Source organism: Solea solea, chromosome 5, assembly GCF_958295425.1.
Source record: "Solea solea chromosome 5, fSolSol10.1, whole genome shotgun sequence".
Lineage (NCBI taxonomy): Eukaryota > Metazoa > Chordata > Actinopteri > Pleuronectiformes > Soleidae > Solea > Solea solea.
Genome location: NC_081138.1, coordinates 422,554 through 450,000, shown reverse-complemented (window position 1 = coordinate 450,000; position 27,447 = coordinate 422,554). Strand labels below are relative to the sequence as shown.

General features: G+C 40.7%; 1 protein-coding gene across 5 annotated transcripts in view; it reads right to left on the bottom strand.

Moving 5' to 3' along the window:
- Positions 1-26,416, bottom strand: part of tcf12 (transcription factor 12) — a 48,891-nt gene extending 22,475 nt beyond the window's left edge. For 2 of the 5 annotated variants that reach the window (XM_058629516.1, XM_058629517.1), the window contains exons 1-7: positions 25,320-25,805; positions 25,036-25,108; positions 18,708-18,781; positions 14,211-14,307; positions 2,526-2,587; positions 1,070-1,184; positions 598-650 (exon numbers count right to left, since the gene is read on the bottom strand). In XM_058629516.1, the coding sequence (XP_058485499.1) occupies positions 598-650; positions 1,070-1,184; positions 2,526-2,587; positions 14,211-14,307; positions 18,708-18,781; positions 25,036-25,108; positions 25,320-25,478 (633 nt within the window). In that variant the 5' untranslated portion in view covers positions 25,479-25,805. Of the gene's footprint in view, positions 1-597; positions 651-1,069; positions 1,185-2,525; positions 2,588-14,210; positions 14,308-18,707; positions 18,782-25,035; positions 25,109-25,319; positions 25,806-26,179 lie in introns of those variants that run through there. The other 3 variants (XM_058629519.1, XM_058629520.1, XM_058629518.1) reach the window with 3 other exon arrangements.
- Between the last annotated feature and the right edge of the window lie 1,031 nt (positions 26,417-27,447).

Genomic DNA, 27,447 nt, shown 5'->3' with positions numbered 1-27,447 from the left:
CTTCATTGTTTAACGGGATCTCGGTGAAGCAGTTGCTTCTTATTAAAAGAACTGAAGCATTTTCAGAAAGGTACGGCAGGGCTTAACAAAACCTTTGCCAGTACACCGGGGTTTTAACAATGAACATGTGACTTAGTGATTTATGCATATTAATGAACTCTAACACCCCGTCTCAGCAAACACAAGCTGAGCTCCACACTTCTCTGCATCCTAATGCTTTCAGCTCCACAGGGATCATTACCAATTGAAATTTCAGATCTTCTGTGTTATTAATCTCTGTCTGTCCTCCTGCGCGGCTACGTAACGACTAATTAAACATCAAAAGAGCAGAGCTGGGATCTGCTCTGACAGCCTCCTCACAGTGCAGCCTCCTCCCAGCCTCCTCACAGCCTCCTCCCAGGAGAGGCTGTGAGGAGGCTGCACTGTGACAGACACCACTGACAATCAATCACCTCCAGGTACGCACGTGTGTGTGTGAGCGTGCGTGTGCGTGCGTGTGCGTGTGTGTGTGCGTGCGTGCGTGTGTGTGTGTGTGTGTTAGGGTCCGCTGACTGTGAAGTGTATTTATAAGAGAGAGGTATCTGATGTTCCACTCACAGATGAAGGCAGACCAGGAGGGACCTTGCGAACCTTTTTTGTTTGTCGAGCATCTGTGAAGAGATGAAAGCAACACATTCATTCATTCATTCATTCATTCATTCACCAGCAACATGGACGCAACTGTCACTTTACTGTGCAACAACAACCTCCACCGTCCCTGTGTGTGTGTGTGTGTGTGTGTGTGTTATTCCACTTCAGTTACACACAGGTGTGATGTCAGTGATTTAATCCCAGTTAAATTCTTGTATTTAACACATACAATAACATTCACAGTAACTGCTCTTCCTTTATTTAAAGTGCACAGGCATATTTTAGAACCGGTGAAAGGATGAAAAATCACCTCAATGAGCTGCTGTAAACTTATGGTTCAGATCATGTATTTCTCTTTACACAGTTACTGCTGTGAAAGAACTAAAGAAAAAGCTTGTGTATAATAGAGAGGATATTTGTTGTGAGCTCTGTCACTGACCAGCGGGCGGAGGATCCTGCAGAGAACGTCTTCTGGGATTGGCTCCAGTGAAGGAGTAGAACGGAGCAGCTGATTTCCCTGAAGAAGCCACAGCACTGGGACTCGACTTCAGAGGCTGAAAACACACACGATTACAGATCAATGACTCACTGACTTTTCTCTACATCGTCTTTGTTTGTTTCATGAAATCAGAACAATGAAGAGAGACTGCAGTAAAGAAGAGTGGATCACAGGACTGACAGTGCTAACCATGTTCTTCTGACCACAGTATGCACACACACACACACACACACACGTATATATATATACAGTACATACATACATACATACAGTATCAACAGTGTGAACACAAACATTCACCTAAAGACACATCAGTCATCATCTGTATGCAACAGCTTCTCTAAGCACTGGTGATGACCACGTTCATCCCTTCACAGTCACAGTGGAACATCATGGCCGACAGTGACCGAGTCACAAAAACAGTGACTGTTTCCTCAGTCTGAAGCAAATCTGAAGCCAGCACTGGGATAAAGAACCGAGGGTGAACGTGTGAACGTGTGAACGTTTGAATGTGCAGTGGATAAAACTGTCACAAAGAACTGAGGCTGTTACAGAAACGAGGAGAATTTCTCTCAAAGTCGACATAATATAAAGTTGATCTAAGTGGAAACATGCTAAGTGGAAACATGTTAAGTGGAAACATACTTCTCTATTTTATTTGACTGCTCTTACAACTGATGGACCTTTATGACTATTTCTTTATGTTATTACTTCTTTATTTATGTTATATTTCTTTATTTATATTATTACTTCTTTATTTATGTTATATTTCTTTATTTATGTCATTATTTCTTTCTTTATTCCATTATTTATTTATTTATTTATTTATGTTATATTTCTTTATTTATGTTATTACTTCTTTATTTATGTTATATTTCTTTCTTTATTTTATTATTTCTTTATTTATGTTATTATTTCTTTATTTATGTTATTACTTCTTTATTTATGTTATATTTCTTTATTTATGTTATATTTCTTTCTTTATTTTATTATTTCTTTATTTATGTCATTATTACTTTATTATGCTCGTTTATGTACTTTTAAAATACTAGGTTTTTTGGAGTGGTACTGATTTGCTAAAACAATCTATTTGACACGTCAGCACTGACACAAACCCCACTGTGAACACATGAATTCATTCTATCATCCAGTGGTGAATTCATGAGCATGTGAGAATGCATGGATATTAATGTGAGACTTTGTGACACAATAACACAGAAGATTCAGACGTGAAAGCTCTTATAAATAAAGTAGAAATCATAATTGTCACGTGTATGAGGAAACAGTTACAACAGTAACTCTTTCATCGATGAAAGAGTGAAGCCAGCTCTTCTTCACAAACACTTGTGAGTTGATTTAATGAAACACTGTAGAGAACAGAGTCTTTAAAACTCACCTGACTGACAGACGCTGCTGTTTCTCTGCTGTAAGCAGCAAACGAAGCTCTCTCTGTTTTCCCTGTAACACACAAACACACACACACGCACACACACACACACACACACACACACAGACTGTTTATTCACTAATATGATATTAATGATCACAAAGCTGTTTAAACATTAAACCTTTGTGCTTTCACATTCAAAGTCTACTACTAACAGCATGTCATCCTGACGTGGCATTATTATTATTATTATAATTATTATAATAATAATAATAATAATAATAATAAAATCTTTCTCCTTGTCAGCAAAGGTAAAAATCACTTTATCTCCTTTTTACTCTGATATTATGTTTTTATGGAGGAAATCTGACGGATTTGACTGAATTTACTTGATTTATTTGATTTATTTGATTTATTTGATTTATTTTTCTTCACCAGTAAATGAACTCAGAATCCTTACATGTGTCAGGTAAGCAGAATGGTGAGAGCACACAAACGCTGCTGTTTGCAGTGAGAAAAGTCTATTTTCAAGCATCTAAAAGAGCGATTATTGTTGAGTCCTTTTATCAAAGTGACATCCAGCGTGTGCAAGTTCCCGAGCATCAGGGGAAACACATGAATCACACACACGACAACATCCACAGTCAGCAAAAACAAACAAACAAACAAACAAACAAACAAACAAAGGCCGGTCCGACGGGAGGGTGATGAATAACTTGAACAGCATCGTTCACATTATTTACTCTTTTGTGCGTGTGTGTGTGTGTGTGTGTGTTAGAAACCTGCGCAGCCTGGATCTTTTGTTACACAGCGATGAGTGATCTGAACTCTGGTGAGAAGAGGAACATCTAAGAGAATTCACTCCTGCAGGAGACACGCGCTGTGCATCTGTGCAGACGCTCTCCAGAGACACAAAGACACAAAGACACAAAGACTCAAAGCCGCTTCTGCTTCCACTCCAACAATAATGTCACGCATTCGTGACAAAAGGATTAAACTGTCGGCCACCGACGTTTACTATCACGGCAGGATGATGAAACATCTTCTCACAGGGAATTGTTGAATTTCTTCATTTTCCATCTAAAGCTGCTTTAGTAAAATTCCTTTTAATCCCAAAAAGGTGCTCGGAGAGAAAGAACTGTGTAAAAGTGAAATATTCATCGGGAGCATGTGTTTGTCACGCACGCACACGCACGCACACGCACGCACACACACACACACACACACACACACACACACACAGTGAATAATTAATGACTGCTGAAAGAATTTCAGGCCTCAACAGGACAGACATGTTTTTCTGAAAACAACGTCTCCATCCATGCTCAGACACACACACACACCGACACTATAATAATATGTGTTAATATAAAGATGATAGTGATAGAGCAGCTACAACATCTGTGTGACCTCTGGACTCTGGACATAAAACTCTCATGACCTGAAACAAGGATGCAGCCGCGCTCAGAGGAGCTGGATTAACGTCTGTCGTTTCTTCTTTAACCTCAGAGTGTCCTGCTGAGATGCTGCTCTTCCTCACTGCTCTTCCTCTTCCTCAAACAAAAGTAATATTTCTACCTTCAGATGAACAGAGACAGTTAAAAACCCTCAGAGAACATCACATCAACGCTTTCCAAGTAAAACGCTGAAGTTGTATTCAGATTTCAGGAGAATGCTTATTTATGATTATGATGATGATGATGATGATGATGATGATGACGATGAAGGGGTAAAGTAGAACAAAGTAATAGATCAAGTGGAACAGACTGCCAGCTTGGCCAGTTCTACAGCCACGAGCCTAAATAAGCTGAATACAATATAGTGTTATCATGCAGTGACACAACTGTCTGACGCACAAACACACAAACAGGTCACTGCAGTCATCTATTTCTATTTCTATAATAAAGAAACTAAACTCCTACAGAGTGGAGTTAAAGAATCTACATCTATATACTGTACACATGTATATGTATACAGTGTGTGGCTCATACTTCATACTTCATACTCCAGGTTGCTTTTAAGTGCTTTTACTTTCACTGATGTTTTTATCATTCAGCAATTATTTATGATGGTGATTTTTAAAGAAAAACCCTGTGGAAAACATAGTAGCAGCTCTGTCATTAAAAGACAACTAAAACAAATGGGTTCCAGTCGTGAAGTGATCTTAGAGTAAACTTCACGAGGTAAGAAGTCGTGTGTTTGATGTTAAAAACATAAAGTTATGTTAATAAAACATGGGATTGTAGATAATATTCTCTAATAATCTCATTTAATCATGCCGACGACACCCAACTCATCCTCTCTTTTCCCAGCTCCGACACAAATGTAGCAGAACGGATCTCCGCTTGTCTGACCGACATCTCTCAGTGGATGTCTGACCATCACCTGAAACTCAATCTCAACAAGACTGAGTTTCTTTTTCTCCCAGGAAAGGGCTCTCCCACCACAGACCTAACCATCACCCTCGACAACTCTGTGGTAACTCCGTCTCATACCCCAAGGAACCTGGGTGTGACACTTGATGACCATCTCTCCCTCACTGCCAACATTGCTGCAACAGCTCGATCTTGCAGATACATGTTGTACAACATCAGAAGGATACGGCCTCTTCTAACCCAGAAGGCGGCACAGGTTCTGGTCCAGGCTCTTGTCATCTCACGCTTGGATTACTGCAACTCCCTCCTGGCTGGTCTCCCTGCGTGTGCCATACGACCTCTGCAACTCATCCAGAATGCAGCAGCTCGACTGGTCTTCAACTTACCAAAATTCTCCCACACTACACCTCTCCTCCGCTCCCTTCACTGGCTTCCTGTAGCTGCTCGCATCCGCTTCAAGACTCTAGTGCTTGCGTTCCATGCTACAAACGGATCCGGTCCAGCCTACATCCAGGACATGATCAAAACCTACACCCCAGCCCGCCCACTTCGCTCTGCATCGGCAAACCGGCTCGCTGCCCCCTCACTGAGAGGATCGCAGAGGCATTTACAGAACTCGAGACTGTTCACTGTCCTCGCTCCCAAATGGTGGAACGAGCTCCCCATCGACATCCGGACAGCGGAAAGCCTCCACATCTTCCGCCGCCGACTAAAAACACATTTCTTCCGACTCTACCTCGACTAAGACGATAACGACGACGACAAAAAAAAAAAAGTCGCACTTATGACTAGCACTTCATAGTTTGATTTACTTGAAGCTCTTACTTACTTCTAGCTCTTATTTGTACCCAAATGTTTAAATGCACTTATTGTAAGTCGCTTTGGATAAAAGCGTCTGCTAAATGACATGTAATGTAATGTAATGTAATGTGATGTAATCTAATCTTTAAACCGAAAACATGATGAAACAGTGAAGTGCGTAAACAACAGGATGAAGAATGTGTGCAGTCATTAATCGTGTGCCTCTGTATTGATCAGGGAGTGTGTTAGCGCTGTGCTAGCGCTGTGCTAGCCTTTTATAGTCATAATGTGAGAGGTAGTGACCTCAGCGTCTCTGGGGATCAATTCAAAAACCCTGGCCACAAAAACAGCCAATTAGTGAGCACGCTTCACTGCCTGCACAACACATTCCTACAGGAAACACACACACACACACACACACACACACACACACACACACACACACACACACAGGATGAGGAAATGAAGTCATCACACACCAGTTCACCACTAAATATTAATCCTTTCATAACTTCAGACAATTCAAGGAAAAATCAGCATTTCTTTGGTTTGTGTAAAGCTGTGTTTTATCTGACAGTAAATAAAAGCTGTCAGAGGTCAGAGGTCAGCTCTCACACACACACACACACACACACACACACACAGTGACATTATTCTAAACAGGAAGAGAAAATGTTAATGAGTTGTAATTTGCATATTTATTTAGTTCTTTGTTGAAATGTCACTGATTATTCCGTACACTCGTACTATGATGATAAATGATCTGCTCGTGTCATTAGGGGAGTGAACGGATCAATTAAGGGGAAGTGATCAGGATTAAGGGAAAGCAGACGAGGACTGAGACACTTCATTACATTTAGATGAGGCTGAACGATATTAAACATCTGTATGAACCTGAACCTGAATGAGCTTTTATCTCATCACTCGCTCTATTTCAATCTTTCTCTAACTTGGTGAAGGAGGAGGAGGTGGAGAGGGGACAATGTCTCCACTTGGCCTTTGTCTCTTTATTCACAAACGAGGGAAAAGTGCATCACTGCGGAGCAGCTGGGAACATTCCACATGACCAAAGCAATCAATCACGCTGCTGAGACGCAGGTGTGACACAGCCGCGCTGCAACAATCAATGTGAGGGGGTGGAGCCTTCATAATCACACAGGAGGAAGACCAGGAGCTCCATCCTCACACGCGAGGTCAACGTCAGACGACGAGACGTTAAAATCACACACACACACACACGAGTGTGTGACATCAAAGTTTGGTTTGTGGAACAGTGAGAGAACAGAGGAGCGCGGTGAAGGACAAGCAAGGAGACGCACGTGGACCAGGAACGCTGATCCAGCTCCAGATTTCCTTCTTCAAGTCAACATTCTGCACTAAATAAAAACACACAGCAGCCTGAGGGGCAAACAGCAGCCATTTCAAACATTTCACTGCCCTCCCTCTGATTCCTGGCACTGAAGACAAAGTCTCACAGAGACGTGTTTGTCTCTGCACACGTCCCACTGTCAGGACGCAGGCAGCGTCAGGTGAGAGAGCCAAACACACGTCTGCTTCTGATTAACCAATCACAGCCTCTGAGGGGAGGAGGGAGTGAGCAGCAGCAGCAGTGTGAGCCTCTGTCGTCTACACACACACACACAGCACACACAGCACACACACTCCACACACACACACTGCACACACACACAGCGCACACACACACACAGCACACACACTCCACACACACACACACACACACACACACACACTGCACACACACTCCACCTCTGATGTGTTTTCAAATGAAACTAAACAAGATTTCACAAACTAATATCAATGTCATGCATTCTCATGTGCTTCACTGACTTCATCTCAAACTGAAGAGAAGAGAGAGGGAGAGGGGGAGAGAGAGGGAGAGAGAGGGAGAGAGAGCGAGTGAGGGAGGGAGAGAGAAGGCTTGAACCTTTTCTTTCATCATCTGTGTCCAAACTGTGATTCAAACAAACACAAGTGTGAGTCGACATGAGTGAGAGCGACTCACTGACTCTTTCACTGGGTTTGTACTGTTGTTATAAAGTCAGTGAGTCGCTTATAACAAGAGATTCATTCATCACTCATGACTGTGTCTGCAAACATGTGAAGACGCTGACATGACGCTCATCTCACTCATAGAGTCACTGTGCTTATGTGTATGAATACATTTGCATTACTTTAATAATAATATTTACACAGAACAACTGGTTTAATGCCAATGATGATGATGACAGTTCATTATTCTACTAAAGAGATGACGTATCCACTCAGTGCTGTTACATCACAGAGAGACAGAGATATGATGGGATGTAGACGAGGCGTGTGAGGCGAGGCCGTGTAGACTTCAACTAAACTCAGCAGAAACACACACACACACACACACACACACACACACACACACACACACACACTCCACACACACACACACTCACACACACACACACACACACACACACACACACAAGCTCAAAGTAAAATCCAGCACTGAAGTGAGTGTCAGCATCTTTACACATAATTACAAATATAATGACAGAGCGTGAACATGACACTCTACTTTCAATTAGACCTTCAAAGAATCACAATCATCAATATTCTTGAGAATGTTTCCAGCAGTGAACAATAAATCATTAAGCTTCTCATTATTTTAGAGACATTAAAGTGAATAAAACTCTTTGTCACGTGAACATAAAGTGAAATATTCATTTATCACAATTCTACAACTTTAGAACTTTAGAATAAAACCCTGATGTGACACTTGTTGCATGTTATGTCACTTTTGCTTTTTTGATATATTTGTTCTTTTGTGTTTATCAATAAATATTTAGGAACTGGACCAGGACCAGGACCAGGACCAGGACCAGGACCAGGCAGGGCTGAGAGCAGGGAGCAGTGAGATGGTTGTAGAGCCGTGAGGTGGCGTGAGGAAGAGAAGCAGAGCAGGGATTTTGTCACCTCTCAGCTCATCTTTAGCTCTTCATGCTCCACCAACCACAGTAATAGATAAGCACTGCACCCTGCAGCTCTACATAATGACCAGCTATATTCACTACAGTCTGCCCCATACCACATCTGCTTTCATCACACACACACACACACACACACACACGCACACACACGCACGTACAAACGCACACACACACACACACACACGCACGTACAAACACACACACACACACACATGCACACACACACACACACACGTACAAACATGCACACACACACACACACACACATATATATTCTACACAGTGGAGAAGAATTGTCCGAGTTATTAATGCTGTTAAATGTACATGTGTGTAAATGACATGCACTGTCTGCACCTGTGACCCACTCTGCAGTGAACACCTGAGCAGCACCTGACCACAGTCACCAGGTCAGTGTCAGTGTGACACTGACCTGGTGACTGTGGTCAGTGTCAGTGTGACACTTCAGAACAAGAAGAAGAAGACGGAGAAATATGAAATATCTTAAAAACATTTTAAGTCAAAGGAGTAAAAATAACTGTAAGATGGTCAGAATTTAAGAGAACAAATGAATGATGTGGATTAAATGTGGATCAGCGTGTCACAAATGAGAGAGCAGACATCAAAGCATGAGAACATTGTGTTTGTTACTGTGAACAAACAACAAAACATTTTCATTTGTCATTGCTGTCAAAAATAAATCTGCTGTGTATTAAATTCTCACCAAACTTTGTCTCAGTGAAGCACAAACATGTTTTCTATGCTGCACTGGGAATAAGCTTCTCAGGCTGAGTCTGTTTATATGTGTCATAAGTTATATTCAAATCACTTCAAATAAATGTTTACAACTGAGTGAAAGTTGAAGAAATCACTTCATTGTTTCCTTTTTCTTTATCGGTGGAAAAACAAATGACGAGAGCTGCAACAATTACTCCATTAATCGATTAGTAAATTATTTGTCAACTATTTTGATCATTGATTCATCGCTTTGAAGCTTTTTTCATGATCAAAAAAGATTTCTGATTGTTTCAGCTTCTTAAATGTGAATATTTTCTTCATTTCTTTGCTCCATAAAACTAAGAAATCATTCAAAACTGAATCATTTGAGAAGATCATCATTTCACTGATCAACAATTTTTTAACCTTTTCTGACATTTTATGGATTACTCGATTAATGGAGAAAATAATCCACAGATGAATGGATTATGAAACTAAACGTTAGTTGCAGCTCTAGAAACAATGGAAGTGTTTTTGTTCTTACATTGTTGTTACTAATAAAGTGATAATCACTGCTAATGTGTACGATGGTAACTCCTCTCATCACAGTCTCATCAGAGTCACATGACCACGGCTGAGCGGGGGCGCGGTGCATGCGGCCGATGACATCATTAAGCTGATTAGTTTTGATGCTAGGCTAAAGCTGTATGAGTAATATGAACTAAACACTCAGCAGATGTGACGTCATGTCCTCATGTCCTCATGTCCTCAGGGACTCAGGGACTCATGGATGCAGGGACTCAGGGACGGCCGACATTAAACACAACTTTGTTTAGCAGAAGAAGGGAAATATTACAGCTTTAGTTTATTAAAGAAAATATTATTATAATAATAATAATAATAATAATAACAATAATATAATATATAGAAAAAGTGACGGGCTTTAGTTCATTAAAGAAAGCATAAGCTCTGTGAGAGGCAGCTCATCACTCATCGTCACATTCTGACATTCACAATCAAAAAGCTTTCAAACAGGAGCAGACATCTACAGTTACAGTGTGTGTGTGTGTGTGTGTGTGTGCATGTAGCTCGTCGCCTGTGCTAATTACCCAGAATGCTTGAAATCAACCCCCCCCCCACTAACTCCTCCTCCTCATCACGCTCACACCACAAGACAAAATCTCAGCAGGTGATTAAATCAAACCGTCGCTTGTCAGGACTAAGAACTGTTGGCTATCACCGTTTGTAACGATGAAGACGAGTGAAGTCATCGTCACAGAGAGAGGTGAACATGAGGCTGCGCACGAACAATCACCGTTAATATCAACGTGACATCATTAAAAACCACGTCACAAATGATTCTCTCATAATTATAAAACTGCAGAATAATCAGAAAGACCAATCAATACAGAGACCACCATCATCATCATCATCATCGTCATCATCATCGTCCACATGTTTCAAGCGGCTCGCCTCGCCTCGCCTCGGTTAACTTGTGTTTCCACTAACATTTTCAGAGCGTGCTGTGACGACACAGTCGACGACTGCGTGACGTCGACGACTGTGTCGTCACAGGAAGAGACGTGCGACGCAAGAATCAAGCCGGACAATGTCGAACTGTAGATGAGTTCAAAAGACTTCACAATCCTAAAGACGTGGCTTCATCTCCAACAATGACCAGGTCTCACATGTCCATATTTAACAGAGGAGTCTGGTGTGTTTAGAGACAGCATCACTGACTCTCAGTTACACTGAAACCAACTGATTCACAGGTCACTAAGGTCAAGGCACCTGGTAGCAGGCGCAGCTATGCTAGTGGAAACACAACTGAACTGAAACACAACTGAACTGAACCGAAACACAACTGAACCGAAACACAACTGAACCGAAACACAACTGAACTGAAACACAACTGAACTGAATCACAACTGAACCGAAACACAACTGAACCGAAACACAACTGAACCGAAACACAACTGAACTGAAACACAACTGAACTGAAACACAACTGAACCGAAACACAACTGAACCGAAACACAACTGAACGGAAACACACAACTGAACCGAAACACAACTGAACGGAAACACACAACTGAACCGAAACACAACTGAACCGAAACACAACTGAACTGAAACACAACTGAACCGAAACACAACTGAACCGAAACACAACTGAACCGAAACACAACTGAACCGAAACACAACTGAACGGAAACACACAACTGAACCGAAACACAACTGAACTGAAACACAATTGAACGGAAACACACAACTCAACCGAAACACAACTGAACCGAAACACAACTGAACCGAAACACAACTGAACCGTGCCGAGGCGACGTGAGGCGACGTGAGGCGACGTGGTGGAAACACGCGGAACCTTCAGCTCAGTGATGATTATCATTCTGATGTAAATGTGTGTGTGTGTGTGTGTGTGTGTGTGTGTAACGTGTAACAGTGTCTGTGTCACACATGACAGCGACTCACTGTACACATGTAAATCTGTAACTGTGTGTGTGTGTGTGTGTCTGCCACCTGCCTCCTCTCAGCCGAGGGGGTGTGGCTTTGTAAGAGGATTGCAGTGCGAGAGGGAGGGGCTAAGGAGTATAGTCTGCTCTAGGAACAGAGTGATTGTTCAGCTTCAAACCCTCACACACACTGCCATCATTTCTGCTTCATCGTCACACACACACACACACACACACACACACACACACATTAAAAGTGTGTGTTCCTGATATTCATTTACCAAATAAAGAAATCATTTCTGACTCTTGTAATAATCACAGAGGATCTTTATGGTTGTGTCATGTGATCAGTCATGTGATCAGTCAGAGGTTTCGTCTGTGTTCCAGTGTGATAAATGATGGGATGTAGTTTTGATCAATGAGGTTTGAGCGGTGTGACGCACTTCTCTTTGTGCTGCATGCAAACTCAAGCTCAAACAGATGAAAATCATAATTGCATCAAAACAATTCTAACAAGATTACAAGACAATAGAAACCAGAGTTCACTATTGTTTGCCTCTGGTTTCTTTGATATGCATTATGACTCGTATTCTGACATTTGGTGAACACATGAAAGAGGGAATCAGGTCGTGGAGGATGAGACTTTGGTCTGTTTTTAAATGGGATAAGAATCAAGTCGTCTTTTCTTCATTGTGTTCAAAGGCTGGAGATTTTACTGCAAAGTAAACGAGCAACAGGAGAAAAAAGTCACGACAACAACGAGGATTTAAGTCTTAAGTGATTTTTCTTAAAGAAACGGTTGATCAGTGTTTCTGTGTTTAACACTAATTAATACATTCATAACAAGCAGGAATTAAAGATTCTTTTTTTTTGTTCATATAAATTAGCTGCAGATTTCTTCATGACTTCATAGTGATGACGACATGATTGTGTCGTTCACACCTGCTCATGAATGACTGCTGTAGGTGGAGTCGGTCGCCAAGATACACGGCATCCATACCATAATATGTGAATGATTCATGGAGAACAGCTTAGACTGTGTGATATAAACCTGACTTACAACCCGACTGAGATTCCTAACTTTACTTTATTTTACTAAGTAATAGTCCTGACACACACACACACACACACACACACACACACACACACAGAGCAGTGAGACAGAAGTCTCGTAGGAAGTCACTGATTATGTGGCTTTAATGCACTTAAGTCTTATGTTATTGTCCATCAGAGAGAATGAATGTGGTTCATAGATCTGACGTGTTCTTTAAAACCACCTGAGATTCAACAGGATAAACCCTGCACACGTGATTTAAAGCTAAAAACTTCATAAACTCGTGTAAACTTTACCACTTTACAATCACACTGTCACTATCTGACAAATGACATCCAGAATATTCAGCATTATCACAGAGATGATTCACTCTCTGTCATGACGTTACAACGTTAGAACAGAATAAAACCATGTCTGTTTTTCTAATGAAGCCATGGAGGAAATGTTTCTTTGTAAATCCCATTAAAATAAAGTAAGATAATAAATAAACACAGCAATAAGAATAAGTCATGGTAAAACAATAATAAGTTAAGGTTAGAGTTAGTCTGAGCCTTAAATAAACCAAATAAACCACTGTCATATCAACACTGTGCTTCAAAGAGTCATTACAGTAACACACCATTAAATATTGTGATATTTTAGTGTAACAATGTTCTTTATGTTTGGGTAAATCTAACACTTTATTGCCACTGGTCAGTCCCGAGTTTTAATGTCTTTCATTGGCATTCCTTTAAATGACTTTTTAATTATCTTATGTTCCATCAACATACTGTAGCTGTTACATTCATCTTTTAAGTAAGGACAATGCTTATGATCATTTATTTCATATTTAAAGTACTCATTTAAAACATGCTCAACATTAACATAATCATTGTGTGTGTGTGTGTGTGTGTGTGGCACCACAGAGCTGAACCTGCGGGTGTTTAAGTGTGAAAGACGCTCAGGAGTGCATTAAAAAGACAAATGTGGTCAAATCTACCATCATGATGTGGATTTAATGATTGAATAATCTGCGTTAAATCCAAAAATGTTCCTGTTCTTTGTTCACAGTGAAACCTCAAAGCTCTGCTGTCACTGAAGTTGCTCTGGGCAGTTTTGACGTCTCAGAGACAGAAAGCGACACTGATGCCGTGACTTGTGGCCTGGGGGAGGGTCATCATAGCAGGAGGAGGAGGACGGAGACACAGAGAGGGGGAGGGGAGGGGAGGGGAGGGGAGGGGAGGGGAGGGGAGAGGCCAGGATGCCGCCTTAACCTCAATCAGAGCATTTCTGTTTTGAAATCTCCACAGTCATTTACTTACCCATGATGCTTGAATTGATGAAAGGCGGTGAAGACACTCCTTCATGGGACCGACTGTCAGTCAGCTGATCGCTGTAATGAGGGCTGTCTGCAAAACCCTGAGGGAAGAGATCACAATACGAGATCAGCACGTTATTGAGCCTCTGACTGATGATCTGTTAGTGACATTAAAACTGCTGCTGCATGTTAAACACATGAAATAGGAAGCTCTCTTTCATTTCTGTTTTATTTACATATTTATTACACATAAACTAATATGACATTGTGCTCTTTTATTATTTTCTTCTAAACCATGTTGTGCTGCATGAAAGTTTATAGAAAATAAATGATTAATTATGACTTCACTGACACAAACATCCACAGATTTAAAATAGTGTGTAACAGACATCAGCTGATGCAATCATTTCAAAAACATAAATATCACCAACAAACAGAGACGAGCAGCAAAGACATAGAAAAGCCTTTTCTCTGTATTACAAACATGTGTGAATGTTTCTGTCAGTGTGTGTGTGTGTGTGTGTGTGTGTGTGTGTGTGTGTGTGTTGTGTAGTAGAAGAGGCAGAAACACATCTTTCTCAGGCAGCTGCAGCTTAACTGCAGCTGCCTTTTCATGACAGTGATCAGCGGCTGAGGCTTAGATATATCAGTTATTCAGTCTAAATATCAGTCACAGTAGGACTCGTAATGTAATAAAACATATTCTGTTACAGTGCTAATCCAACGCTCTGTGGAAATCCTACTGTGCTGCAGTCAAACTGTATTAACACACACACACACACACACATGAACTGTATTCATCAACTCATACACTTTACATTCAACATAGATAAAAAAAATAAGCTCTTATATCTTATTATCCACCTTTTTTGTGAGTGGATGCTGAGAGAGAGACAGAGAGACAGAGAGAGAGAGAGAGAGAGAGAGAGACAGAGAGACAGACAGAGAGAGACAGAGAGAGACAGAGAGAGAGAGAGAGGATCCTCACAGATTCACTATTGTGTGTGAACACACACACACACACAGAGTGAGTTTGATACATTCATGTTATAAAGCACAGATGATATTTTTACACTTTAAATGTAAATAAAGCTGAGTGACAGATGTGTGAACCATACGTCTGTCAACTCAGTGTTTTTAGTGTTTGAGACAAAAAAGATCAATGATGTGTGTTTTACTGGTGAAATATTATTATTATAATAATAATTGTTATTATTATTATTACAATGATAATAATAATCATCATCAGCTAAACTGTAAAAGTGAACCCTCTCTGATGATGTTTAGTGATGAACATTCCTTCATCCAATCTGAACGTGATCTTTTTGACAGAATGATAGCAGTGATATTAATATTATCATCTCAGATGTTTGTTCCTGCTCATCAGTCACAGATCGCTCATGGTTCTCAAACACGTGTGTGTGCGTGAGACACTAACACGCGCTGTCATGGCCGCCTCAGGGCTGCATTAGCACTCGTGGCTAAATAAGTGTGTGAGCGGAGGCCCCCGCTCACACCACGTCCACGTTTAAAAAGTCATCTCTTCCACTCTGAGCTGCATCCCAGGTGAACAGTGGCAGCTCGGAAGGGATGATATGGTCATGATGGATGTGTGTGGGGTGGAGGATCACGCCGGGGCAGAGCACTGGGGAAGTGTGTGTGTGTGGGGGGGGGGGGGGGGGGGGGGCGCGGGGGGCAGAGCCTTGACTGTCACACTCACAGCCCACAGCCACAGCCGCCCAGGATACAGAGAGTGTCTGAGAGACAAGGTCAGCGCTCACACTCCTCTGATCACAGCAGCTGAAACATGAAGCTCTAAGCATTTCCACCACGAGCCTCACACACACACACACACTCACACAATCACGTCTTTGAAAGCAGCATCTTCATATCTTAATATAATTCACACGCAGAGCGAGGATCAGCTGACTCTGCTGACGAGAACGTCGTCGTACATCGTAGTGGGACAATCAGAGACCAAGTGATTCACAGCTTCAAAGATGAACATGATAATGAACTAATCAGGGAAAGTTCATCCACAGCTCGACACTGCTGTGCAACAATTACACCTCACGTTTAAATGTGTGCAGCAACGAGCTCTCCGTAACAAAGTCAACAACACGCACGTAACAAAGTCAACAACACGCACGTCACACGCTAACAGCTGTAGCTCTGTTCAGCTGTGATTTTGATGATGATGATCTCTGGTATTTTGAATGGAATGTTTCTTTTATACATATACCACATACATATATGTATATTTATACATATGTATATATATATGTGTATATGATGTATAACATGTGGATGTGATGCTCAAGCTTGTTGTGAATAAATAAACTGTTTTTAATGCAATGATGTTAATTAAGGTGTAAAATGTTGCAGATGTTTCATCCGTTTGTTTCAAACCAGTGACAAATGTCAGTGGTTCTTGAAGCAGACGGAATATTTCATAGCTTCTAATAAATCAGCTGTATATGCAGCTGTGTGTGTGTGTGTGTGTCACAAACACTCATTTCTATGCACCTGCAGCAAAGATATCTGAAGCATCGCTGTCTGTGTGAGCATGGCCTGCAGACGGTGGACGGGGAAGGACACGGACAAATAAACAAGAGAGACACACCAACTGTGACATTTAACTGTCGTCTAACACACACTGACACGGGACTGACGGTCAATGAAATTCATGCAGGGCACGGAGACAGACAGGCAGACAGGCAGGCAGGCAGACAGACAGACAGACAGACAGACAGACAGGCAGGCAGGCAGGCAGACAGACAGACAGGCAGGCAGGCAGGCAGGCAGGCAGGCAGACAGGCAGGCAGGCAGGCAGGCAGGCAGACAGACAGACAGACAGGCAGGCAGGCAGGCAGGCAGGCAGGCAGACAGACAGACAGACAAACAGACAGACAGGCAGGCAGGCAGGCAGGCAGGCAGGCAGGCAGGCAGACAGGCAGACAGACAGACAGGCAAACAGACAGACAGGCAGACAGGCAGACAGACAGACCGACAGGCAGGCAGGCAGACAGACAGACAGACAGACAGGCAGGCAGACAGACAGGCAGACAGACATGCAGGCAGACAGACAGGCAGGCAGGCAGGCAGACAGACAGGCAAACAGACAGACAGACAGGCAGACAGACAGACAGGCAGGCAGACAGACAGACAGACAGGCAGGCAGGCAGACAGACAGACAGGCAGGCAGGCAGGCAGGCAGGCAGACAGGCAGGCAGACAGACAGACAGGCAGGCAGGCAGGCACACAGACAGGCAGGCAGACAGACAGACAGACTGGCAGACAGACAGAAAGACAGGCAGGCAGACAGACAGACAGGCAGTCAGACAGGCAGACAGGCAGGCAGGCAGGCAGGCAGACAGGCAGGCAGGCAGGCAGGCAGGCAGGCAGGCAGACAGACAGACAGACAGACAGTTCTCACTTCAGATAAACAAGAAAGGCTGGTTTTACATGTGTTTGCAAACATATGATCATTATACAAATGTATGACACAGTGATGGGAAATATAAGCAAATGTGCGTCTTCACTGGTGTCAGTTTAACAACAATGACTTCATGTATTCATGTATTCATGTATTCATACACATGACTCACTTCAAATCAAAGAATCGTAATATAACAACAACTCTCTGACATTTACAAAGAGCTTGGACCACGTGTAAGAAGGTGGACGTGATGAATCGTCCATGTCCTCATCACCGTGCATCTTACAGACAACCATTCTCAACAGTCCATAATATTCACAATCATTTCCACAGCTGGACTGGAAAAAGATCCATGATGATTTAAAAAGGGGATTCACGAGATCAGTGATTTGTATTCAGATGTTTGTGTCACTAAAGGTAAAAACGACAATAACAGACCTGTGAACCACGTGAATACAGTGAAGAGCAATGATTCAAACACACTGTCAGTGATGAACCTCTGCTCACTATAAATGATCAATACATAGATTTTATTCTACACCTGTGGTAGAAATGTCATTAGTCTGAATGTAAACTGTCTGTGTGTGTGTGTGTGTTACTGTCTTATGAACATTTGTCAATAATGAAAATCTCTGTGTTGTCTGTGTTATTGCAGATGTGCTATGACGAGGTGAATGTGCTGCTGTTTTTGTGACACATTATTGTTTCATACCAACACCGAGAAAATTCAATAAAAAGTTGAATTACAAAAGAGAATTTGACTTTTTAAATACGCTGCAGAGCTGTGATCATATTCAATATATCATAGATTATATATATATATATATATATTATTGATTGTGTTCTCCATCACTCATCCTTATTATGACACAGCTTCCCCTCCACATGATGACGATCAGGAGATGATTTCTCATTATTATTCTCACATCATCCACCATCATTCACTCTCTGCAGAACTAACATCACATTGACACAGAATCACAGGTCAAACAGAAGCTCTTAGACTGAGAATCAATGTGTTAAACCACGAGCGCTGGAGCAGAAAGGTGTCGCTCATCTTACCCTCGAGCTCTCACGCGTCGGACTGGAGTCACCAGCTGTGGTCCAGGATGTGTGGCTGCTCCGCTCGTCCACACCTGACACACAGACACACACAGACAGAGAGACAGACACACACAGACACACACAGACATGCACAATGCTGTCAGAAAGATAAGATTACTCATATCGTTTAAACAGATATGGAAATATCGTCATTCTCAAAGACCGAGAGGTGAATCACAATCAGCTTTGTTTCTTTTACACTCAAGCAAATCAAAGTATTTTATAATAATAGTGTCATTTATTTCTCTACATTAATGATTGGCACTGATGTATGACAGGTTACATCCAAACAGCTGAGCACTGCAAAAAAGTCATAAAACTCATTTCTAAGTAAAAAAATAAAAAATAAAACCAATAACTGCAAAGATGGAGCATCTGGCATATGTTGAAAAATACAATATCTAATCTTTACAATCTAATTTATGTGAAATAGTCACAGAGAAAATTGTTCCTGATGTTTGAGATGATTTTGTGTTGCAGGAAAAATCAACAAACACACAAAGATAATTGTGAGGCGGACAAAACATCAACATTCTCATGTAACATCATTTAACTTCTTCTTTTTAACTTCAAAGAAAGATATTGTGTATAATATAATATGATATAATAACAAGTACAAAGCATAACATTTAACATATTATTAAGGCGTCAGGTGACACCACACAGAATAATGTGTCGTTTGTTTTTCTGCTGAGAAATTCTTAGTAAGAGAAACTTAAGTCTAATTTTACACTTAAGCAGAAACACAGTGACTGATCTCTAACCAGAAAACCTCGCTCCACTGAGCACAGATCATTCACCAGTTTCATGTTTGCAGCGACCATCTTTCATTTCCTCTTCTTTACTTTGTTTAATGTGAATAAATAAATAAATATCATTAAATGTGTTTCTCATTCTTTCACACTGTGAATGTGAACCATGGTGACTCAGCGTGGGCTCACATCAGTGACTCACTGTCATATAAAGACAATCCATTAAAGCTAATACTCCACTGCTCACATGTATTCATTATATTTAAAACCTCAGAGGTTATGATTGAAGCTCTGATAATCTACAGTGTTTTATTGTGACATTGCATCAGCAGCTGTGTGTTTGTCAGCGACGACTTGTTTGTGTTTCCAGCAGCGTTCAGTAAAAAAAGCTCTGCTCACTCAACCAAAGAGAAACCGTTCATTCAACAGCTTTAACGACAGGAAGTCAAAACTGCTGAGGATTCTTCAGTCACATTTAATACAATATTTACACCAAACATAAAAGCCTGAGCTGGTTTTTAAACACTGTGAATCAATAATGTCACACCTTACAACAGCAGGAGGAGTCAGTGTTATGTATTTAATTATAACAGAACGGACGACTGGACTTAGATTAAAATACTTCTTCAGCATTTATGAAGGTGGCCTCACATTAACCAGCCTTCATGGGACACAATATAATCTTCTTAAAATGAAATAATAAACATCATATTATCATTATATAACATTATATTATATTATATTATCACGCTCAGACGTGAGAGTGATTTTCAGTAATATTGTCTTTGTGATGACGTTTGTAAACGTGTGGTGAGAATGTGGAGATGAGTCAGACTCTAACGGACTGTTCTCCACTGGCTCATTCGCACACTTTCATTTACATCAAGAAAGAAAGAAGTTACTGCAGAAATAATAAAAAACAGAAGAAGAAGTTAACCAGGCTGAAATGTTGAGATCATTTTAATTATAATATTGACAGCCTGTTTTTAAAGAACTCATCCTGAATAATGTGATTTTAAATGTATTTTTATACATATTATGTATATTCCTAATAACAGAATCTGCGTCAGAGAAAACACGAGATCGTTCTCAAACGCCGCTCATGTGCAAACAAACAAACTAAATAATAATAATAATAATAATAATAATGATGGTAAAGTGGAAGTGAGACTGAAAGAAGGCGTGAGCGAGGCTTTGTGTTCATCTGTGCTCGAGTTATGAGTGAACGTTACATTCTGGCCGTCCACATTAAAGTAAAACACACACACTTTCTTTGTCTGAATGTTTGAACAGCGCCGCTGTTACAGTGTGGACATGAGTTTAAACCTCAAGGAAATACATGTGATATGATCTCTACACACTTACTGCAGCTCAGCTCGTGTCTGGTTTTTCATCCAATATTTACTTGTGTAAAAGAACACGCAGTCCAACACAAGCACCATCAGTGGTGTCACAGTCTGCTTATGTTTTCACAAAATACCTGAGAATAACTTTTCTTTTATTGATTTGAAATTTAACATAAAGGCAGGGAGAGAGAGACAGAACAGATCAAAATTAGCTCTGAAAAATACAGAAAGTGAGTGTAAAATAGAAAGATTATCAGATCGACATATTTTACATACATGTTTACACTGTAATTCATATCTAAATATTTAATATACACTTGTAGACAGAGTTCACCCTCATCGTGAGTTAAGGGTCAGCTTCATCTAAAAACAAGTCAATGTGATTAGAGTTCAATTAAATCCAATTTCTTCTGGCATCTTCTGGCAGAAATTAAAAAAAAAACAACCAAAAAAAACAGTTCTGGTCCGGACGCCATCTTGAAATGATTAATGAGAAATGCCAAATATTAGTCATTTTAAAACAACTTGAGTTTCAGCAAACGTTCTTTATGAGTTCTCCCGATATTTGAACCTCAAATATTCTGAGAGTAAACATTATGATACACAGAAGGTTACATTATATACTAAGAATCAATCATATCCGCTTCATGCCACAATAATCTGTCTGTCGTTGACCTGCACAGAGTTTCAGGTCAGAGGTCAGAGGTCAGAAACACCATCTGATGTCTCAGCCTTTATTTTTCACATGACTTTAAGCTCTGAGTTCATACTAATGTGTCTAAAAATATGCATCATGTGACCCCTCAGGTACTTTCCTATGCAGTTCTCAAAAAACGGTTTAATCCCAGGTTTAATCCCAGGTACATGAGAACCATGTCAACACACTCTTTTCTTCTTCATCTGCACTCATTTGTGAACAAGCGACAGAACACACACCATAACTATTTTGATAATCGTTTTTTTTAATTATTAAAACAGGTTTTCTGATTTTTCAGATTCTTAAATGTGATATTTCCTGGGTTTTCTTTGCTCATAAAAACAAAGACATCATTCAAACTGAATCATTCTGGTTTGTGGACAAAAACAAGAACATCACTATTTCCAACATTTACTGACAATAAAAAAAGAATGGACAGATTAAAGAAAAAATGGTTAGTTGCAGCTTTTGTTCTCAGTTTACAGCTCAGTCACAGCTGAAGTGAACGTAAGTAACGTATCATTTTTCAAACATTAACAGAAATGTTTGAGGCTCTAAAACATCAGAGAGCGGCGGCCATTACAGCGAGCTCTGCTGCAGCCTCACAACACCAACACCAACACAAAGTCAAAAGGTAATGATCCTCTAACAACACCACACAGTCCATGTCCTCATCACATTAGCATCAGCAACACAGCTGGAAGTGAGAAGTGATGAGTCTCAGTGAGAGAGAGACAGGTTATTTCTTCTCTGGAGAAGGTCTCACCGGCTCCACCCAGCTGAGACACAATAATCCAGACGCTCATGCCCTACGATTTCACACACTCACTCGCCTTATGTTCACAAACACACGCTTCTGTCCTCTCCACTGAGTTCATGGATTCACTAAGTGAAGCATGAGCGGCTACATCTGCTTTGATCTTTGCTATAGTTTCAGAAATAAGGGATCAATCGTCAATCGTTGCACAGACTGTAATATAAAATATAAACTTTGCTCCCTGAAATTACAATCCATTCAAATCATAGATCAATATATCTAATAACATTGTTTTCACACAGATAAACCATGTCATACAAAAAAGATAATAATTGCAGTTATTTTGACAGGAAATGCAATCACGATATGATTTGTGATATCAGAGGGAATAATCATTTTTACATCATTATTCTCATTTTCATTCAAAAAAACATATTTAAAAGGTTTCATGTGTGATATCTGAGAAACAAAGATGTGTAATAATAATTCATCTTAAATGATATTTTGACAAACAAATATTGCGACCAGTAAACAAACAGGTGTGACACACTTTTCTACTGACAGCCTCCAACTCACACACTGACGCTCACTGATTTAACAATTCCGAGTTCAACACTCACTTTATTTACCTACTTAAATAAAAAAGCATAAAGCACTGCATTAATGTCACTTCAACACAACACAAAGCTCACGGCAGTGTCCAAGATTACAACTGTGTCTCACACATACATATATATGTGTATATGTATATACTATGTGTATGTATATGTATATATACACTCACATAAATGTTGTACATATATAGGCCGCACTTGAATATAAGCCACAGGTTCTCATGTTGTAACCAGTAGTGGTGCCAGGATTCGATCTCTTATCAAAGACTTTGTTTATGAATGCATTAGCTTTATGAATGGTGAGTGAGTGCGCATGACTAGCACTGAATGATGCGTCCGTGATCGCGAGTGGGCCACGGACAAAAGTGGGCCGACCAGAAAAGTCATTGGTCACTATCTTCCTCTTCTTCTTCTTGCACACTAAAGTCACCGAATTCTTCATCTTCAGTGCATAATCTTTCCCTGCGTCTGTCTCACTTTTGCATTTACTGCTGGAGAGTGCCCCCCGTTGGCCAGTAAAAATCTATAAATTAGCCGCACCGTTGTATAGGCCGCAGGGTTCAAAGCGTGGGAAAAAAGTAGCAGCTTATAGGCTGAAATTTAAACGGTGTATATACATACATACACATACATATATATACACATATACATACACATACATATATATATATATATATACATATATATATATATATATATATATATATATATATATATATATATATATATACATACATATGTTTTTACAAATGGAAAATAATCAGATGTTGAACTATTTACGTGTGATCTGGATTATCATTTGTTTAACAGACAGCAGGCACAACATCATCCTGCCTTCACTGATTAGGTTTTGTAAAATGAATCCTCACAGTAAGAGTTCATGTGTTCATGTTTCTTTAACTTCCACTGAACGAGTCTTTGGTTTCACAGACAACATGACGACAACAAGGCTTTGTAAATGACACAAAACATGCTTTGATGCAACATAATGCTTGATTGTTGACTTTCTCTAGTAGCACATCAGACAAAAGATGTGTTTTTGGATGAATGTCTTGAAGCATTTATATAAATCTGAAGTCTTCACAACCAACTGAACAAATATACACTCAGAGACATTACAAAATAATAAGAGTCTTGAATGGTGTGTGCATGATGAGTGAACACAATAACTGCTGAGATACACAAACATGTACATTCATCTGTTTCATTAGCAACACTCGGAGCAAACTGTGCCGTTTCCTTGATTTACGCCTTATTCATACAAAGGTAAGGTGAGTGGCATTGCCATGATGGTAATTAGTCAAATAGAAGATTCACACAGACTGTGCTTTGTTCCTCATCTTCACTGTGGTGCTCTGCTACAATTCCAGGTGGGAAGCTCATGTTTCAAGCACCAGATGTGAACACACTGAACACAAGCGTCTCAGAGCAGCAAAAGAGACACAAACTAGAAACTAACAGCCTCCATTTATCACTCGACTCAAAGACTAAAATCACAAAAGTGGATTCATCGGCCTGTTTTGACAGAAAATGTTAAGAGTTTTTGCCCTTGAGACGTGGAGCGGTTTGCAAATGGATAAAAGGTAAATAAGTGCAACGATTCTGCAAAGAAAGGACGAGGTTTCAAAATCATGCAACAAATATGTCACTCCAGTATTTTAATGCACTGGAATCAAGAGTGGAATCGAGGACAGGACCGTAGTGAGGACAGTATGTGAGGACAGTATGTGGATGTGAGGACAGTATGTGAGGACAGTATGTGGATGTGAGGACAGTATGTGGATGTGAGGACAGTATGTGGATGTGAGGACAGCATGTGAGGACAGTAGTGTTCTTCTATGATGCACCACCTGCATCTAACGCCACAACTGATTATTTTCAGGCAATTAATTTATTCTATTTTGATTTCATGTCAGAATGAATGTTTTCATTCTTGCATTATAATTTAAAGTGACTAATAATTGAACTCTATTGCACACTGAATAATAAACAAGCACTTACAATTTATACCACAAATCACAGAGAAAAGGCACTGATTTTCATTTAGGTTTTCATTCCATTTCACTGTTAAGAGAGAGAGAGAGAAACTGGTGTCTTGAACGTGAGTGAACGTTTCCTACCTGATGCACTGAACTGACTGCTGCCAAGTGTGGTGGCTCTGATCTTTCCTCCACTCACAGGTGGAGAGAACATCTGCAAGAACAACATGGACACACGTCTACAGTTAGAGACACACTCATTTTACATTACAATTACGATCATTCAATAATACAACTAATCAAAGGAGCCTGAGGTCTTATACAGTAAGTGTGTCATATGTTAGTCACTCATGTTTGCAGTCATGAAGTCGTCTCAACTCTAAACAAGAGACTTTCAAAATAATACGAAAATCAAAGCTTCCTACCGCACTGAAATCCAGCAAGTCACTTAATTCCTTATCTGTTCCGAGAGCGGCGATCCGCTGCTGAGGATTCATACTGACGTTCTGGAAAAACCTGAACCACAAGAACCCACAAGAACCCACAAGAACCACAAGAAGAAGAAGAAGAAGAAGACAGCGCATGAGGTCACATCATCTACGACAGAGGACTATAATTCCACAAGAGACGAGTACAGTTCCACGAGAAGCGACTCTAGATCCGCGACAGAGGACTACAGATCCACGAGAGAGGACGAGATCCACGAGATCCGCGACAGAGCCGTTTGTTTTGGCTGCAGAATAAACGTCAAGTAAAGTTGTCTGTGACGCGGATTCATTCAAACACTCTGTCATCAATTAGTGCTACGACATAGTTTTAGCATATTCTATCTCTCTGTGTGTGTGTTGGGATTAAATGGAGATAATGCAGAGTGTTTGTGTGAGCGCTGAGTGGACAGACAGACAGGCAGACAGACAGACAGACAGGCAGGCAGGCAGACAGACAGGCAGCCCTGCTGGTCACAGACAGGAGCTGCAGCACGCGCGCACACACACGAACACACGCAGCTTGAGTTTTGAGACATTTGAGACATGTCCAAACATAACTGCGGCTAATGTAGCGTCACTTAGCACACGAGCTACAACTAGCTGCAGTGGCGGATTCATGTGTGTTGGACACAGCTAGCATGCTGCTATAGCTGCTGCTGCTGCTGAGACTTAACATAAATAACATAAACACTAGAAACTGTGTCCACAGGTCAGTACACACGTACAGTCTGTTGTAAAGTCATTACTTAGCCATTGCTCTAAAAGCTTTACACGAACTCACACTCGTGTTTTTTTACCTTTTTCCGATTCAAATCCAGACTAGGGTGATCTGTGACGGCCTGTCCGTGCTAAACACCTCAACACGCGAACTGTGCCTTTAAACGGCGTCACTGCCTGAGACACTTGTCCTCTCTATGTTTATGTTTATGTATAAATGTAGAATATATAATTATATATATATATATATATATATATCACTAACGACTTTCCCTTAGGCAGACATTTCTGCTTAGCACGAGCCGCAGCACCACGACGGCTTTGCTTTTTGTATCACTCCGCCAGCAGAGAGACAGAGACAGAGACAGAGGGAGAGAGAGAGACACGCTGCTGGTCCCCTACACACACACACACACACACACACTCTCCCTTCACTACCCTGTAGTTTAATGAGCTGCATCGTTTCAGAAATGTCACACACACGTATTTGTCAGTTTTTTGTCTTGTAAGGAAAAAAAACTGAATCGTTTAAATATTGTGAACTTTATTGTGAAGCTGCTTCGCTGCTGCGTCAGATGTTCACTGAGGTTTGTGTAAGAACACTTCTGTGCATGTGTGTAAAGCTGCTTTACCAACCTGGCAACATAAGCAAGAACAAATAGATCCACATATTTCAATCAGATTTGGAAATGTAAATAATGTTTAACGTGAACACTGTAAACACTGTTTTCATACAGATGCTGTGGTCATTGTGTCATGTAAAGGGGACTTTGTTTCAAAATATTCAGATGCTTTATCTTCTTTTCATTGCACTTGCTTGACACATACGTCTGTAGTTCACTGTACACTAATAGACTAAATAGACCTCAAACAGACTGAAATCTTCCATCCATTATCTACAGCTTTATCTGTATCACCAGAGGGTCACGGGGGTGCTGTGCCAATGTCAGCTGACATAGGGTGATAGGTGGGGTCACACCCTGGACAGTTGGCCAGTCCATCCCAGGGCCACACATAGACACAAACAACCATTCACTCTCACATGTGATCAATTTAGAGTGACCAATTTATCTGATCCCCATATTGCATGTTTTTGGACAGTGGGAAGAAGCTGGAGAAAGCCAGAAGAAATCCCCCCCACACACACACACACAGGGAGAACATGCAAACTTGTTCCAACCGGGGCTTGAACCGGGGTGTTCTTGCTGCAAAGGCAAGAGTGCGATCCACTACACCAACCGTGTGGCCCCAGGCTGAAATCTTAATTATTAGAAACTAAAACTGCTCTCCCATGTTTGGTGTATATTACATTCTGCAGATCTAACAACAATAATAATAATAATATAAA